The sequence below is a fragment of the Rhyacophila brunnea genome, unplaced genomic scaffold, assembly GCF_057557595.1.
Source record: "Rhyacophila brunnea isolate RB1 unplaced genomic scaffold, BYU_Rbru_1.0 scaffold_7, whole genome shotgun sequence".
In the NCBI taxonomy this organism is placed as follows: Eukaryota; Metazoa; Arthropoda; class Insecta; order Trichoptera; family Rhyacophilidae; genus Rhyacophila; species Rhyacophila brunnea.
The window spans coordinates 24,779,208-24,798,400 of record NW_028233339.1 but is presented as its reverse complement, the minus strand read 5'-3'; the positions used below and the strand labels follow the sequence as shown (position 1 = coordinate 24,798,400).

General features: G+C 34.6%; 1 protein-coding gene across 1 annotated transcript in view; it reads left to right on the top strand.

Annotated features, from left to right (window-relative positions):
• Positions 1 to 19,193, top strand: part of LOC147064666 (uncharacterized) — a 50,669-nt gene that overhangs the window by 21,599 nt on the left and 9,877 nt on the right. Inside the window, exons 11-12 of the mRNA XM_085957686.1 lie at positions 3,691 to 3,916; positions 18,746 to 18,940. Of these exons, the coding sequence (XP_085813812.1) occupies positions 3,691 to 3,916; positions 18,746 to 18,940 (421 nt within the window). The remainder of the gene's footprint in view (positions 1 to 3,690; positions 3,917 to 18,745; positions 18,941 to 19,193) is intronic.

Below are 19,193 nucleotides of genomic sequence, written 5' to 3'. Positions count from 1 at the left end.
ATCATTGTATTCATACTTAGAAAAGTTTTACTTGCTTATATCCACTTAACTACCTATCTACATAATATTATAACATAATATTATGTAGATAGCACGAAATCGACAAAAAAAATGAAAACCGAAAACAAATAATATAAAACAATGAATTTTTAACATTCTTTTTATAAAAGTTTAAAATGTATTTTCGTGATTTATACAAAAATTATTTATAACTAAAATGATTAGTGCTCTGGTAAGTAATAACAAAATATGCAGTAGGTACATAGGTACTTAACCTTTATAATAAAATTTAAACACAATCATTACCAATTTCGTCCGCTCAGAGAGATACTGTCAACTGATCTTTAAGTACCTACCATACTCCTACCAATTTCGTTTTTTTAAGTAATACATCTCAGAAAATTAGCACAATTCGGCAGTTAATGTCATTCCAGTGACATATTATGATCAATCATTGATTCGTATTTCAATAATCAAAAATAAATGCAAGTATGCTTGAATGCTGCATAACATAACATATTTTGATATTATTATCATCATGCATGCATTTCAATAATGTGTTATAAACTGTAAATCGTGATATTTCTATTAACTTTGGTTGGATAGTATTAAACAGGTCATGTAACGCGGTAAAATTATATACACAATTTAGAAACAAGTCATTTGGAAATACATTAATATTTAGTTTTATATAATACCTATTATAATATAGTCATTTCTCATTAGTGCTCTCTGATTAGTATGTTAAAATTAATATTTACCTGTTGCAATGTGGATGGGTATTATAAATAATAATATATCTGTTTAATTGCTTGAAATATCAAATTGAAACAGAGCATTTTTAAATAACAACTTTTAAATGTTAAATGAACAAAACTAAATTTAATACATCCTTAATTACATTCATACAACACTAGTAATTACTGTTTTTGGACTAGTTTTTTGTATAATAGTGAATCTATTTTTAATAAAGCAGGAGACACAAAATATGTCATACCTCTGTGAATTTGGTATTTTGGATGTAATTTTTTTAATGAAATCACTACCATTGACGTGAAAAAGATAATAAATAATAATATTATTTATGTATGTCACTAAAATGTGTTCATTTATTCTACACACTACACGCTTAGTAATAAATAATATTTGCATTTGCGTTGTTGTGTCAGAATCATTATTGTTTGTTTACCGTACTCTTTGACATGCGGGATGCTAATTTATTATTTCGTTTGCATTATACACTGACCCAATTCGCGAGAACTAAAAACACAAATCGACGCGTTTACAGTGACAAAATATATTGTTATAGAAAGAAAATTTAGCTATTAATTAGTGCATGTGTATTTTTTAACACACAATTGCTAATAGTATCACAGCATTATTTTCTGACATACACGCATAATAATTATATGGGGTTACTGCCAAAAGTTTGTAAGTCTCAAAAATATGTTTATGCTATTTTAAAGTTTGTGATCTTCTATAAAATCAGTCATATTATCAGATTTTTCAATTAGAATGATGAATGAATTTGCAGGAAAACGCAAAAAACTATAAAAACGCCAATGCAATAGCTCACAGTCGTCACTGTCGCTTTCAATCTTTCAATCCCACACTCCTACGCAATTTCTGTCTTGTTCGCGCGTTTTTCTTTTCTAAACGTGTCCCGATTAAACACATTTACGAAGTAGTTATGGTCCCCATTTAAATCGGATTCGCTTCAAGAGGTATTTTTTTCGGTCCCTCGGATAGCCCTCGGATAACGATGACCCTCTGTATATTAACACCATCATACAATTCATAATATGTAAGAATACCGTAATTGGTTTTACAAACCTTTTGCTGTTCAGATATTCTAAAGTGGCCGCATATTGAAAAACCATCAATTACAAACTTGTATAAATAATATGCTTAGGTACATGAAAAATTTCCTTCCCGTGATCGGATCAGGTCAAAATATATTTAGACATAAATATTTACGTGAATACACATAATTCACCATTATCTTAAAATACCTAAAATTTTTAGCACCAACCCCACGATATATTGGTTTACTCTTTGTGGGTATTTTCCTGACGTTAAATATTGCACAACCCCCTCCCCACCCGTGTTGCTCTCCGACATGTCTCAAATATTGACATATTTTTTTTGCTTCATGTTTCACAAAAATTCACAATTTAACCCTTTGCGCATTCGCATAGGTATACATATACCTACCTAATTGTGCGCCTAGTTGTGCGGTCGTCCCTCAAATAGGTGGCTTGTGTTGTGATCCAAGCCTCTCGGAGCCCTTTGCCCTTTGTTCTGGATTGATCGTTTTGTTATGCAAAACAAAACGTAAAAAAATAATTTTAAAAATGCCCCTCACATATAAGGTCGCTGTAAATTATCAATACTTCGCGATCCTGGGGGAAAGCGTTCGCGATGTGTTAAATTAAAACATCGCCAAGTCTGCGGGGTAAGGGGTTAATATACCCCCCTTCCCCCTCAGCCTCGGGCTTTTCCCGCGCTAATAATGGAATATTCGCATATTTGATTTATCCTGTAAGAGTTTTCCTGGGGGCATTCTCTGAACCCCCCCTTATTCGCGCTGCTTTTTGCCTTTTTCATGCCAAAAAGCTACACGGCCACGTGTTATGTATCATTTCATTTCTCCGGCATCAGAAAAGCGACATTTTCTTGAATGACCGAATAAATTCATCTTTCACTATTAATTCGTCTGGCAGCGATCGAAGTTTAGTCGTAAAGCAACGAATAAAAAAACATTATCATGAAAAATCCATTCTCAATCGTACAAGATGATTTTTATATTACCGTCTTACCCGTCACCTTTGAGAATGAATCCGGCTACAGTACCGAAATATCAAAATGCAAAAACATAAAGTAGCGAAAGAATAGGTACAGTGTCATGAACATCTGTTACAAAATAACGTTGTAAAATTTCTTATGACGATTTCATCTTTCGTCGAGATTTTGGAGACCACGCATCATTGACAACATCATTATTCATTACGTTAATTCGGTGTACTTGCGCTATTTTACGCGTCAGGATTATAATGTCGTGGATCTCGGGGGTAGCAAATACACATATTATTTGTGTGTTTGGAGCAGTGTTGCCATATTTTTCTATGCTGATTATAGTACAAATGCGTAAAAAATGTAGTATTCCTGAAAAATATATAGTACAGGAACATTTTTCGTCTTGAATCCTGTAAAATTATAGTATTTCGGTATATTTGGCGTAAAATTATAGTATTTTACATTTTTCGCGAAATCAAAATTATAGTATTGTACTATAATTATAGTACGGTTGGCATCACTGGTTTGGAGTCATGCAGTAGGTATGGACCTAATAGGTTGAGAAAAAGTGGCTAACATCCATTTCTCGTAAAACAAAAATCTGTTAAAACTACCTTCGGCATCACTGGTTTGGAGTCATGCAGTAGGTATGGACCTAATAGGTTGAGAAAAAGTGGCTAACATCCATTTCTCGTAAAACAAAAATCTGTTAAAACTACCTTCGACTTGTACAGACCCATATGATTCACTTACGATCGAACATGATAAAAAAACCCTAATAATTTATTACACTTTTTTCATCATGGCCAAGATGAAATTTCACATGATTGGAAAAGCAGTACATCCATCAAGTGCGTATCAAAATAGTACATTACCCGTGTTGTTTTTTCTCAGGCTACGCCGCCGTCAGTCCGCATCCCGGATACGGCATGGCCCAAGCGGAGTACGCTGGCAACGGGTACGCGCCCTACGCCCAGTATGCCCAGTGCGGGGGCGCCGCCTACCCCTCGGCTGCTTATCCCCCGCCGCCCGCGCCCAGCGGTTATTCGCCCGGCGCCTGCTACTCAATGCCGCCTCCGCAGCATCTACCGCCCCACGACAAGGCACCCAAGGATCCAAGGTTTGTACCGATGTTTTTGTGTGTTAACCATTTTTCATATAATATATGTAGGTACTTCGGTGTACGCCGAAGGTCTAATTATTAATTAATCTCACATCTAAAATTGTTTAATCTAGTTATAAAAATACAACTACACCTCAGTTATTAATTGCTTTCACCCATCCACTAAGGTGGCTAAGGAATGCAATCCATAATGTGTGATTTTTATATTTTTCCCAGCGCCTCATCACGGTCATTTGGAGGACTAAAAATCTTTTATACTCCTTTTGGTAGGGAAGACCACGCAAAGCCTTCTAAGATAAAAAAATATAACAGTGTAATTTCATCAGTAAACATAAACTAAAACAACGTATATTACTCACTTTATCCGAACCCTCCTGGCAAATGGTTCAAATCATCACTTCATTTGTCACAGTCTTTATACAATACGCATAATTCGTGGCTTGTGTGAGCCATTAGGTAGCTATATTAATTAATGTCTTCAAAATCAGCTTATACCTATATAGTCTACCCAACCTGGGCAAGGTAAGTGCATATCCGTTTTAATTTTTTTCGTCATTTAGATTTTTCGACTTTGGCTTCTTTGCTTTATTGAGATCACATTTGCTTAAACCAGATTTACTCGAACCAGCCTTATCACTCAGAAACTAAATTGATATTTGTGTCAAACGGATATGTACTCACCGCTTTGCCCATATGCACTTTATGCGTCAAACACATTATCATCACGTTATGTGCTGTCACAGTACGCTGAAAGAACGGAAAAGGTGTGTAAAATCGTTTTTCTTGGTAATTAGACTGATGCTCCCATCCCGTAGCACATTTTGAACCTTTAAAAGAACATTATCAGTTAGAAAAATCTTCCGAAATCGCCAAAACAACGAGGTCACCTCGCGCGTACCACACTACATCGGCAACCGCATTATTCAATGAACGTGTCTTATTATGTTCTGCATGCCTACACATTTTCGACTCACGTCAAATCGCGCGCTCTTTGTATTTATTTATTTTCTGTATTGATTTTCTATTAAAAAAATATCTGTATCTGGTGTTTACGTCTATTATATATCACGTGCTGGTTAGGTTCTGTTCAAAATATTATCTATGTATGCAATATTGCAAGTAATTTTAACGTACGCACACGTATTAACTGTCAATATTAATTGAAATTACCACGAATAATGAATAATAGTTCAAAATACTAATAAATTATAGTTGGCACTTTCCATAATCGAATTTATAGAGATAGTAATCATTCAAAATATTCTGCGGGATGACGAAACCACCTACTAAATTTGTCGCCATACCAGGATGTGACATCACGTGACGTGATCATAATGTAATCGCAGCATTATGGGACAACCTCTTTTTATTTGTACTCTTCAAGAAGAACGGTTAAAACCAAATATTAATAAGACCCACCTCATGAAACAAAAGGCTAATGATACATTTTACTATAACACAACATCATTTTGAGTTAGTAAAATAACTATTAGAAAAAACCTCTGAAAAAGTCGAATAACATAAAACTATCGCAATTCAGCAAAACAACTAACTGATAGTGGGGTATGACATCAAATTGCAAGGAATATATCGATAAAATTAATCCGTGTGATAGCATATTGAAAATAATAATAATATTCGCTTTGCCCGGACTTTACACATTGACATTATATACCAAAAACCGCTCTGACGTGTGGGCTACAATATAATATAAGCAGCACTAATAGTATTATTTTTCCAGTGCGTTCAATTTATTAATGATATCCTGCGATCTGCGTAAAACGCTGTCGTATTCAATATACAGACACATTCATAATATGGAGTAGGTATATGTATGCCTTGTGTACGACGTACACGTAACAACCTAAACTAAATACTGTATGTATTAGTACTTAATAAAATTCAGTAAGTGACTATATTGGATTTAGTCTCTTTCAGATGGTAGGTTCCAAAAATATATACCCCTAACTTTGTTGACTAAATGTTCGCAATCTCGATTAGTGCATACCTATGTATTTAAAAAATATTGTAGGTACCCATCATAATAATATTTCACCAGCATCTAATTTAAAAATTATGGTCAGTATAAAGATTTCCAGATATACATCGGTATACTTACTGGTTATAATATCGTCACTGTTCTGGCAGAAGACACTAATTCGAAAAAATTACATATTGAGTTAGTTATACCAAAATGTTCCGTCTGGAAACCTTCTTAATAAATAAACAGTCTTTATTTTAAAGTCATCCTTTTTACGATTACTTAATAAACTCACATGATAGACCATTTCAAACATTTTAACAACATCAAAGTCAAAATACTCAAAACTAGTATTCTCCAGTTAGTGTGTTCTGCCAGAACAGAGACGATATTATGTACTACCTATGTGGTTTAGCACTACCTGACTATCATTTCGTGTATCTTTGGTCCGTACCAGTTGCTCTCTTTTTGTATCACACCTGCGGGATATACAGTAGGATCTATTAGCTAAAACAGTAGGTATCTGGTGCATAACTTTGATGCTAGAAACATATTACGATCACATCACGTGAGCGCATGTGAGTTCACGGTAAGTTCGCGCCACGGGCAAAAAGTGTTTTTTACTTAAAAGACAGATGCTCCCATCACATGTAAGAACATATTAATCCAAAACGAACAGTGTCAACAAAATCTGCCGAAATGTATCAAGACTACAACAATGTCACCCCACGTGTGATAGAATTTTTATTTTCTGAAATATTACACATTTTTGACTCATGAGCTGTCGCGTATCTTTGTTTTTAGTAGTTTGGAAGGGAGCTACAGATGACAGATAATTGACACAATGATTTTGTAGGTTGTGATGGTTGTAGCATGTGAGCTCGCGTGATGTGGTGTCCGTAATGTGTTTCTAGTATAATTGGAAAATAAAAGTACATTAACACATTATATAAGTATATGAGGTAGGTACATATGAATAGGTATTTACTATTTACAACACATTGGTAATCTTATCTCTCTGTCGAAATATAGTTTTCCCATAACTAGCTCAAAATATTAATCTATAAGAAATGTGTGTACACAACACGTTGATATTTTTTACAAACTGAATTCGTTATCAGACCACGGCTCACTCATATATTTTAACAAAGGCAAACAAAGAGGAGGTAAACATTTTTTTTACGAAATTTCCTAGGTAAAAATATTATTAATTACCAATTTTGTATAAGTTCGCTAGGCACTTGTAGGCGCAATATAAAGTGTAGAACCGGGTGTGGAAATAAAAGGTAAAATACCTTGGAAGCGGACCACGATTCACATTACAGTAAAGTTAATGTAATATCTTACGTCAAAACTACTCACTATAATAATATTATTTTCTATACAGGTGTTTGCTTCTAATATACCAAATGCCTGTCCTTATTTGCATAATTAATGCAAATTTGTTTCGATACTATTTTAGCCAAAGGGATTTAAAATCCCGTCCAGCTTCTAAAAAGAAAACTATCATAATATTTTGAAATCAAAAACAAACCACGTTAGTATTGACAACGCCGGGCTCACCCCGTCCATGCATGCAAAATGGGCATTGCATAGTGGTGTCATAATAAATAGGACGGCCAAAATCATATTTTTTCATAAAATCCTAATTAGGTAACCTATTAAAATCCTCGAACCCAACCGCTTCTTATAAAAATTATACAATATAAAATGAATGAACGTACAAAATGTAAAACATATATTTCAGCTTAGATAATTCGTAGTGGGTAAATCACAATATATTCATTATTTAGTACTATAATTGAAAATGTGTTTATTTAAATGATTGGGGAGCAGAATCGCAAGAGGCCGACTGAGTTTCCTGTGACGGGCCTCGTCAACGTTGTTGACTTTCAATGGTCATCATTGAAAGTAACCAATATAGCGAGATCTATAAACGCGTAGATTCCATTGGTAGCGACCGAAAACAAATTTACTGTTCGAAGTATGTACATCGTACGCCACGCCGTTGTTCCATTAATCGCATCACATGTCAGAACAAGCTGGTTAAAGTATCATTGAAAAGAAATGCTAGTGCCCACCCCAACATAGCGAAGTAATGCCCATCTCTAATATGTTCAGCTAATAGAATTACATTGTCAAATGTCCATATCTGCACGTAGACGCTCAGCTCCGGTGGCATGTTGCATCCGTAGTTTACAGTTGGCAATAGGCATGCTGTGTAGAGGTATAAAGGTAAAATTTTGACAAATTGGAATCGCAAATATTTGCTTGCACTCGTCGAGAATGTGCCCCCTTCGCATCGCGGCTACGGAACAGGGGGGGCTCTAGATGGGGCGCAGCGCCGCTCCGCCAGTGGCTTATTCTATTACGCCATCCTAATCGCATTCGCAATATCCATTTTAAACACATCTAAAGCCCCTCCGCGCCCCTGCCCCGGAGCGGGGAGCCCATTTTGTTAATTAAAGTAATTACTCTTCGTAGCGAAAATGCCAACCTTATCCTAATTGACGCGGAGCAGAGTGTGCACTCGTGCGCGAACATTTCGCACGGGATCCTTCTCCCGTCTTCGCACCTCTGGCCTGCCTCACGCGTGGATCAAAAACGCCACCATCCTGCCCACCGGCCCATGCAATATAATGGATTTAACACGATATCTTCAAAATCGCATTCTATGCTAAGCCAATCGAGTCACTTCCATTAGAGAATCTTTATATGCGAGTGATTCAATTGCATGTGAGCACATACGGACTCTACATTGCTAAGGAGATAAATAAACAAACCGATACTATTTTCGTAAAAAGCGCAATAATTATGTATACCTACGTCCTACAACAACAAAATGTCAATGTGACACCATGCCTAAGGTCATTATTTCTATTTTATTATGTGAAATCTGTTTTGGAATATATTTAGACTGTTGTTTACATTTTCCTAGCACGATATACCTACTTACTTACTTTTATTCCATTAAGTGTTTTTGGAGATCAACAAAATAATATCGTTTAAATGCTGATGAATTTTTCCCAACAATTTATTGACATAAACATTTATTGATATTAACTTAATCTACTTCTATGCCAAATAATAAAGTGTAGATGCATTGCATTTTGTCACGGACGTCATCTTGTTAATGTACCTACGTAGGTACCTACATAACCATGTAGGAGTGTTACAAAATACTCACTGCTATCAATTTCGCACACATTTCATGTTACCTGAATACTACTTGTTATATGCTGTTTATGGGAATCTGATAAAATAAATACTCATACTAACACTTGCATTAGAACCGGTCATCTGAGCAAGAAGTATGTAGGTACCTAGGTATTTTGTTTCGTACGATTATATACGTATCTTTCTAATTAAATTCATTTAAACATGTTTTTAAAAATACACACTTAGCTGACAAATGAATACCTATAATGCGTTTTGCATACCATATTTGCTTATCCTCCCGAAGTATTTTTCATTATTTCTATCATTTTACTGATTTGATTTGTAATGTTAGAATGTATTACAACTCAGGTAATCGTTGCAAAACTTACGGCAACCAAGCCGGTAAATTTACAATGATTAATATGCATACTGCGTGCCGATTTAAAAATAATTTTATTATTTTTATGCTAAAATAATCATCCCGATACGGCATTCTTATATTATTTCCGGTTTTGTACTATGAACGTTCATTCGGACATGCTACGATAAGATACCTACTCGTAATGGCGCACTCACTCACTTATGAAGTCACTTTTGCTGCTAGCCAATTATTATTAATTTAGTAAACGAATAATAATGTATTTCAAATTCAACAGTGTGTAACTCTCTTAATACCTAACATACATTTAACTGTTTTCTACATTTTTTATATTCGACGAAAATAATGCATTTAATAACGTAGATACCTACCTCCTATTTGTAGGTATATAGTAACTAATTAAATTATATATATTAAATTAGATATATGTTTATAGGTAGCTCTAATTAAGAATACATAAGTCTTAATGAAAAATGAAAATATTTAGCCCAGTCCAGACCCTGGACGTTCGCCAACAAATTATAATAATAATGGTTTATAAACATTTGTTGCTACACAATCGCACATACAATCTATTTGAAACCCAACGAAAATAAATGCAAATATTGCTATTAAATCAAAATGTTATTTAGGCAATCTACATAGTACGAGTACAAATTTGCGCGCTTTAATCAAAACAGCGTACCATGCGTTGGTACTTTAAAACAGTATTTTTCCTGAAAACATGTCCATGATGTTTCCCCATTCGCTGTGGGATACAATAAAATATTTAAATCTTTGTATTTATTTTGTTAACAGTTTTTATTCAATGTTTATTTGTTTATGGACATCTGGTCTGGTCTAGGGATTAATGATAAACAATCGATGCATGGTATATGACGTATTTTTGAATCTCACCGTGAGTTTGTTTACGTTTACAAGTTTGTTTTTTTGTGGCAACCACGTGGAGAAGTTTCTAAGTTACCAGTGATTGTCAACACTTTTGTCACTTAATAAAACTATACGATACTTCACAATTGTGTGAGTATATGTTAATCAGGATTGGATAAGTGAAAAGTTAATAAAATCTGGATATAACAATAAAATTTATCACATTCGTTAATTTCTATAAAATTACCAATACAATAACAGATGTTAAAAACATATTATTTGCGTACTTACTAAAGTTGCCAACACAAAACTATTTTTAATCTTATTTTCAACATGTCCACACAGCAAATTGTATTGTAGCTATCACAAATATTAAGGTTTTTTGCTTTGTCTAGCGTTAATCATATCTATCATATCTATAGTAGGTATATAGGTACATAATGCTATTGTATATTACAATATTTCAGAAATGCTATATGTACGATGAAAAATTATGATATAAGTAGGTATTATATTACGATTGTTTTTATTTTATTATTTTATTTATTTCGCGCACGTTCAAGTTAGGGATACGCTGCATCGTTATTTATAATGTAGAATATTCCTAAAGTTCCATTAGTAGGTACGTCATACTAGAAATTATATATACACTAGAAAATTATTTATAATGTATCAGGACTACGTCGATACAATATACCTAGTAGTAACTTATAGCGTATATTGAAAAGTATAGCAATTACCAAGGGATAAATGGTTGCTAAAATGAAATATCTTTTTGGCCACATTCGAATGTACCTAAAAAATCATTATAGTTCATAACAGAGAACATACAAATAATGGGTTGTGCGTTACCTGCTGGGTGTGGTTGTAAGAAGGTACAATTCAAATGTAGAGAAATGTGGGATAAACTCTTAACACGTGTCAAAGAATATGTTGTTTTTAATATTTACCTACGTCTGTACCACACCACGCGATTTAAGGACATTCGGGAAGCTCTGTATTTCTTGTATTTAAGGAATTTACATAAACCAAAACCGCCGTCAAAGTCTCGGTTTAAGGCGACCGACTTTCGCATTTATAATCTTATTAATCTGACGTGCGGGTTCATAATAATTCATAGTGTTTCCACGTCCGGTGAGTGCACACGTGCTCGCGTTCCAGCGGCTGACTTTTCAGTTTTTGAACTCTGCTGTCCTATTAATAAAATAAATCCGCTGCTAAATTTACACCAGACAAGTGGCATGCAGCGCCTCCTCACACTTATTTACAATAATTTCTGTATTGTGTAGAAGCGGAGGGCATCGCCGCGCCGCTATTTCAATATCGCTCCATTCCAAGTCGCGAGATAAGCGCGTCAGGCGGCCGATAAACACAACCGCGGGCAAAGCGCATTGCATTTGCCAACTAATAATATTGTAATGTTGTCAGTGAACTAAACTAAACCATCATGCGCTGACCAGTAATTCATTTTTCATCAGTGAATATTCAATGCAGAATTAACTCATGTCAGAAAGCTGTCGACTGAAGTAGTTTTCACTCATTTGTCAGTTAAAACGTATGATAACCAAGTTTACTGCGATACTTTGGCTTGTGGCTGTGTGTGATTGTGTTGATAAAAGTGACGTTTTCAGTACCTAGTTGCGCTCGTAAATAACTTTTCTATTTTTTTACCTTGCGAGCATGATGTATCAATACAAGTACAAGTAAGTAAACTACTCTCTAGATTTTCTTCTTGTGCATAACTTGACACAGAGTTAAAAAACATTTGGATTGTCTACTTTTTGTATTTACTTTTGCAAATTTAACTTTTTTTATACATAACTCTTTCGCCAAAGGCTAACGGATAATTTCAGCTTTTCCTATTTAATACTTAATAGATATGTACAATAACTATTTAAAATAAATTTATTAGCAAATACCCGATGAAGTAGGTATAGAAGTGTCTAAAATAATACTTATCAACTTCTTAACGAATTAATAATTACGAGCTTAAGGAATACCTAATATTATTTTTAGTTTAGAATAATACAACTCACTTTACTCTTGCTGCAAAGTCATTGAATAAAAGTGTATTTAGGTACTCACACTAATTATAGACTTGACATTTTAATTTTTTACTAGCCAACATGCTAAAGATGTGAATCACAATAAAAAAAAGTTTACAGAATATTAATTAATTAAGTACCTAGGTACCTACTTATACTATAAAAAACAATAGGGAAATATCTCCTCTGGTGATAATTGTTTCACCTCAAATAATTATTAGTCTAACTGCCTATTGTTATGGACTTTGTCATTGTTTGTCACAGTAAATTACCTTAGCATATTAATTTTATTGTTTGAATTTTATAATATTCCTTTCGTTTGTTGGGTAATATATAATATCATTTTTTTTTAGATTGGTTTTATTTCGGAAAACTGCTTTATCGACCACATTTTCAAATTATTGTATTATTTGCCAATCTAAAAAGAAAATAGCATTCTCGTAGGTAGGTTATTATATTCGTTAGAGGGATTAATTTCTATCAGTTGAATTGTATTACAATCATTATGTATTCAGAACAAAGAACAAGTAATAATTAATGACAGAGAGAAAAATAGCTTAACAAATTTATTCAGGGGAAATATTTTTCAACAGCTTTACTGTTGTGTTACCCGATTGAGCATGGTGATTGTATTATTATAATTATGCAAAAATATTGATTGGTTAAATCGGTGAAATACTATGAAAATTTCAATTGCTGAAATTAGTTATTAAAATAAGAATATAACATTCATCTTTCGATCACCACCATAGTATAACAATTTTATTTACGAAAATAAGTTATAATAATAACAAATAATATTACTAGTCTCTTTTCTAGTAATTCCAGCTCAAAGGTTAAATGCCATAGGATGTGCAGTTCAAAGTCGTACAATATATAAATTTAACATTGTTGTTTACGTATTGATACAATAATTATGATTTACACAGGATATCAAAAAAAAAATAGGTAGCATTCTATTCATTTTTTGTCACTGTTGTTTTATTATTTACCTATATTCAATTATTTGAATAGCGAAGTTGCAGGAATTTCTTTATCTTATCGCCGCGCTGCGATCTCGCGGTTTAAATACGTATTCTTCATACTTAGTTTTTATTTTTTGTGAATGTTGAACAGGTATTTACACTTATCAATACCCCGTTTACAAGTGCATGGATTTACTGCTGACAGTACGTATTATTGCGGCAATAACAAGAACATGCACGTGTAAACACGTATTATCGTGCAAATTGCAAGATTGCATGCAAGGAGCAAAAGAGTTCAGAAGCTTCTGAATTATCACGCGACAATAATTGTAATTTATATCTGCGCCTGCGCAGTAGAACGATAGTGGTGAAACTGTCGGAAAAATACGAAATACACGGCGCAAAGCATTTTGACGTTTACAATTTATTTTTCACAACCAGTCAAATAGCACCAAAAATGACGACAGCGCGCCTCGCAAAGCATTTTGACGTTTACAATTTATTTTTCACAACCAGTCAAATAGCACCAAAAATGACAACAACGCGCCTCGCTTATACCTGCTTGAAGAATGATTGGCGAGACAATCAGCACTTTACGTGTAAACAGTTAATTTTGCGATAAGTAGTTGAATTTACACACTATTGGTGCCAGTAAATTCATGCACGTGTACAGGCGCTATTATGTAGTTATCTACATTGTACTGTGTAATTACATTATAAATGCAAATAAATCAGTCGTTACGTCCAATAATGTCATGTCTGTTGAAATACTCAATATAGTTTTGCTCCACAGAACTGAGTTCCCTGTTTTGCTCTTATCAACCACAAGCCTACCATGTATTATTATTATAATTATTAAACTGGCGCTAGGGGCCGTTCAGGTCCATGGCCGACTGCACAACGTTTCTCCAGGAATCTCTGTCCAGCGCTCTCTCTTCCCAGTTGACTATCCCCAGCCTTTCCGCATCCCTTTGAATAATATCCGCCCATCTCCGCCGAGGGCGGCCAAGAGGTCGAGTGCCAGCTGGTGTGCCTTTGTAAATCCCGTAGAGAGTTCTAGATCTTTCAGATCGTACAACGTGGCCCGCCCATCTGAGCCTTCTTGACCTCAGAATATTAGTGATTCCTAGGTTGGTATCGGTCGAAGAACTCAGCGTTTGTGCGGATGCGCCACCGGTGGTTCTCATTGATGGGTCCAAGTATTCTACCATACCATGTATTGGTAAATTTAAATTATTTAGATAATTGGTAATTATGTAGCTATAATTACTCGTGTCAGTAGTAATGCACCATCCTGCAACTACCTAACTGTCCTAACTAGTAACCCGTATATTCAATTAATGTAAATAAATCAGTAAACAACTACTATTTTTGTCATATTCGTACTAAAGATAAGTATTCTTAATATAAAGTATTAACACTGGTGACGTCCCGTTGGTGTAGGCAGGTTATACGTTGCATAGGGGCGGCTAATGTAGGAAAGACTACAAATACTACATATTTTGAGAGCAGCGGAGCTTTTTTTATAAAGCAAGACGATGCGATGCGATCACTTTCTTACAAAGTATCGACATTGTAGTATAAAAAATATACGAAGCATAAAAAAAATTCACAAGGGTGCCGTCAAACCTTCCAGCGCTACAGACCTCCGCATAACTAAAACCATCACTATTTGGGAGTAGGTTATTTTTAAAATGGTGTAGATATATGTCATTTAAATTTGTTGTGTATATAAATAATAAATATTAAAATATGTATGTATGTACCTAGGTGCCTAATGGATTTGCAAACAATTTGAAACTAAAAATGAAAAGAAACGGCATTCTAAGTCTGCTTCAGGGCGGTACTTTGCCCAATGACGTCACTGTCACTGACGTAATTATAATCCTCCATCCCCTATCAAGAAAACTCCGATCGGCCCAATCTCCTTTATTGTTATACCTACCTAATAATTTACCATAATATACAATTCTATCGGCTCTCGTGGTGCAGTGGGTAAGGCGCTGGCCTTCCACCCGAGAGTTCTGGGTTCGATTCCCGGTCATGACAAAAACATTTATGTGTTTTTCTCAAAACCTGGGTGTTTGTGATTGTTCAAAATTACTAACAACCACCTTGTACGAAAAAGCAAGGACATGGTTATTAATAATTCTAAAATATATATATTATACAATTCTAAAAAATGCAAAATTTATAAGTATGGCAATGTCCTACAACGTAACTGAATAATATTTCAATGGTTTTTGGTTTTGGTTTGGTTGGACCACCACTTGAAAAATAAAGTAAAACTTAAACTGATAGGTAGGAGAATAGTAAGTCATCACTGCAGTTTAAAATATTGCGCATAGGTATTGAGGGTGCAATTATTGCAATTAGCGGTGTTGGTATTCTAACTATTAGTAGTATTTACTGTGGTAAATTTACCATATTCTTGATACTTTTGACATACAATAAATTATAGAATAAATGTGTATCGACGTACTAATTATATTATAAGTAACTGATTTTTAGAATTAATAGCAACCTCGATATGGACATGGACCTCGTGGAAGTAGCCAACATACTTTTACTGAGAGCGATTGTTGCCCATTCATTTATCCCGTTGGTTAGGTTAGGTTAGGTAGATGCATTGGATCCAAACACGTACATTGATGGAAACACCGCGTGAATTTGACCCAGCATGTGGGATTCAATCCCAAGCGCACCAACTCCTGCTCCGGTTGCTCAGGGCACGGTGGGTGCCCTCAAAAACTCAACCCCGACATTAAAATATAGCACTCACGCGAATATTATGCAGGCTTGAAGAGCATGGAGTGTCCGCGGCGGGTAGCTACCATGACACCAGAGACCTTGCGCATTGCCCCACACTCGACTGCGATGGCACAGGCCACGTTTCCGGAAAATACGCAACTCACAGAAGGCAAGCAAAGTGTGCCCGCAATTCGGAGCGCAAGGGGGTGCGCGACCCTCCCGGACAATCAATTTAAAACCAAATAAAAACTACGTACTTACTCGTAATAAATTATTCCTTATTTAGAATACTATTATAATGGTTAGTAACTTGGACAGAAAATGCGCTGCCGGGATGAGCCGCGCGCCGCTCTTGTAGGACCGAATGTAATAATATAGCATCCCTTTTTTACTTTAATAATAATCCATGTCTAACGCAATTTATCATATTATAATGTTGATAGTTTTCTTAAACGTCCTTAACTTATAGGTATTAATAATATAATAACTAATAATTATTATTGTAGTCAGATCGTGTATTTCACTTAATTCAAAGTATGTAACATCCATTACTAATTTACGTAGGTAACTACTAACTTTACACTAAAACCGAATGAATGCCATGCTGTACCCGCTTGATTAATATCATCTAATCTAATCAATCAGTTTAATCTGAAGACCAGTGACGACTTAACAGTTTACGTCCACATAATATTTATTTAGATGTTTGACACATAAAACACTCAGGATTGAAAAATCGAAGTGATGGCTGATTAACATGGCATCGTATTACCTACTAATGTGAATGTGCTGTGTAGAATTAGTACATTGTGTTGTTTCTCGAGAATAAAAAAATGTGCCACTTATTATGTTACAAATATATTATTATACATAACAACATAACCCACTAACTAACACTAACGAGTATGCTGAATATTATTTTTTACTTGTATAGGTACTTTAATAGAATATGTAATAGGTATATTATGTATCTACATATTAGCGATTTTTGCTCTGTCATCGTGGTGTTTATTTCCAAATATCGTCCGTAATTTAATCTTATTTTGTGATAAACGTCGTTTTTGTTTTTCGAGTGTAAATGGTTGGTTTTTCGGCGGTAGGTATTGTGTTTTCAAATTGAAACAATTTGCCCATTTTTACAAGCCGATGAAACCTTTGTTGCAATAAATATTCGCAAAATAAAATCTGATAAATCGTCACAATTTTAATTGAGTAATCGTTTTCTGTAATATGTCATTATGTTTTTAAACATACTATATTCGTATTTTTTGGTGGATTCTGGAAGTTTTTTTAGACCATTACACACTCTTGTGTAAAATTATACATATAAAATAATGTTGGATTTTAACCATATTTTGTGGACTTTTAACCATATTTTGAAAATAGACGAACTAACTCAAATTTTAATTTCAACAACCCAAATTATGCTATACAAATAATATATTCCTGTCAGCTAGTTACATATCTTAAGTAAAGTAAATACTTATATTTTCAGATTTTTAGAACGTAGAGTTATAATTTTACTTCTTCTGTTTAGAAAATTCTAATTTTTTTATTTATTTATTATTTCTAGAAAAAATAGTGGTTAAAAGTTACTCAGTTATAAAAACAAACCCTGTGGAAAATCTGAAAGATGGATGGTACATATTCATTGTTGATTTTTTAAACTCCTTATTTTTCGTGTGTTGTCGTTAATTATACATTGCCAAGTAAGTAGGTACAGTTTTTCATCCCAGTCAAAATTTTGCAGATAAAAATGTATTGTCCTCCCTACGCCAACGGTAGGTACATATGCCCAGTAATAATATTAATAGGTACCTCCTATCAACATTAACTACCTGCATTACTAGTAAAAATTAATAACTATTTTCTGGACGACAGTAATACAATAGTCTTCGGTTGATACCGATATCTATTTTACAATAGGTAATCAATCTTCTAGTTTATTCTGGGCAAGGAAGGAATAACGCCAACTGTAAAACGCAGTCAGTATCGATCAGAAAAATGTAAATTATTGTTCCCAAAGAGCGAATGGTATGAAAATAACAGTCTTATTTTGCAACTGGTGGTTCCCGTTTATTATATAGAATGTTGATGCTTAACATTGATATTTGCTTGGATACCAAAAACCGATAACGATAACAATTTTTTCCCTCGACCAAAACATATATAAGCAAAATTATTAATTTCTTATTACTCCCTATATCAGGGGAGGCGAACCTATGGCACGCGTGTCACCAGTGGCACGCGAGATGATTTTGTATGGCACGCGTTTGAAGAGAATATATAATTGGATAGGTCGGTCCTTGGACTTTGTGCGTCACATATAATATTATCACACTAACGGGGCGGGGGATGCCGCGCCGCGAACCTCTAATTTTGATCGATTTACAATGCTTGAGACAACTCTGTAGCGAGATAATGCCTTAATTCTGGTGTCCCCCATGAAAAACTGCTTGGCACGTCAGACAGTTGAAAAATAATTGGGAAATGTTGGCACGCGTACGTAAAAAGGTTCGCCAACCCTGCCCTATATAGATTCGGATCAATGATGCTCAGTAGTAAAAACGCTGTACAATAATGTCGCTCTTTGTGTTTGGTTGACTTTAATGCCTGGAGAATTTTCTTGTGCACTAGTGGTTCGGGATATTGACAGGATGATCTGTTTGTCTGCAGCTTGTCGGGGTGTCCTCGCGCGGACCGGTCGCAGCTGCAGGCGCACTCTCAGGAGCTGAAGTGCCCCACGCCCGGCTGCGACGGATCCGGCCATGTCACCGGAAACTACTCCTCGCACCGCAGCCTCTCTGGCTGTCCGAGAGCCAACAAGCCCAAAAGCAAACCCCGCGATGGCCAAGACTCCGAACCGTTGAGGTTTGTATATATATACTTTTTTTTTTTTGGAAAATTGCAACAATGTTATTAAAATAAAATAATATACTCATATGTGTGTATTTATTTATAATATCTATCGCTTACTTTCTATATAGTAATCTTTCTATAGAAAGTAAATTAAAACAAAAAAAAACTATAATAATATCTACTAAAATGTGGGTTTTAATAATATTTACATAAGTAATAATACATTTATTTTCATACTCGCATCCTAATATTGTGATTCCCCGTA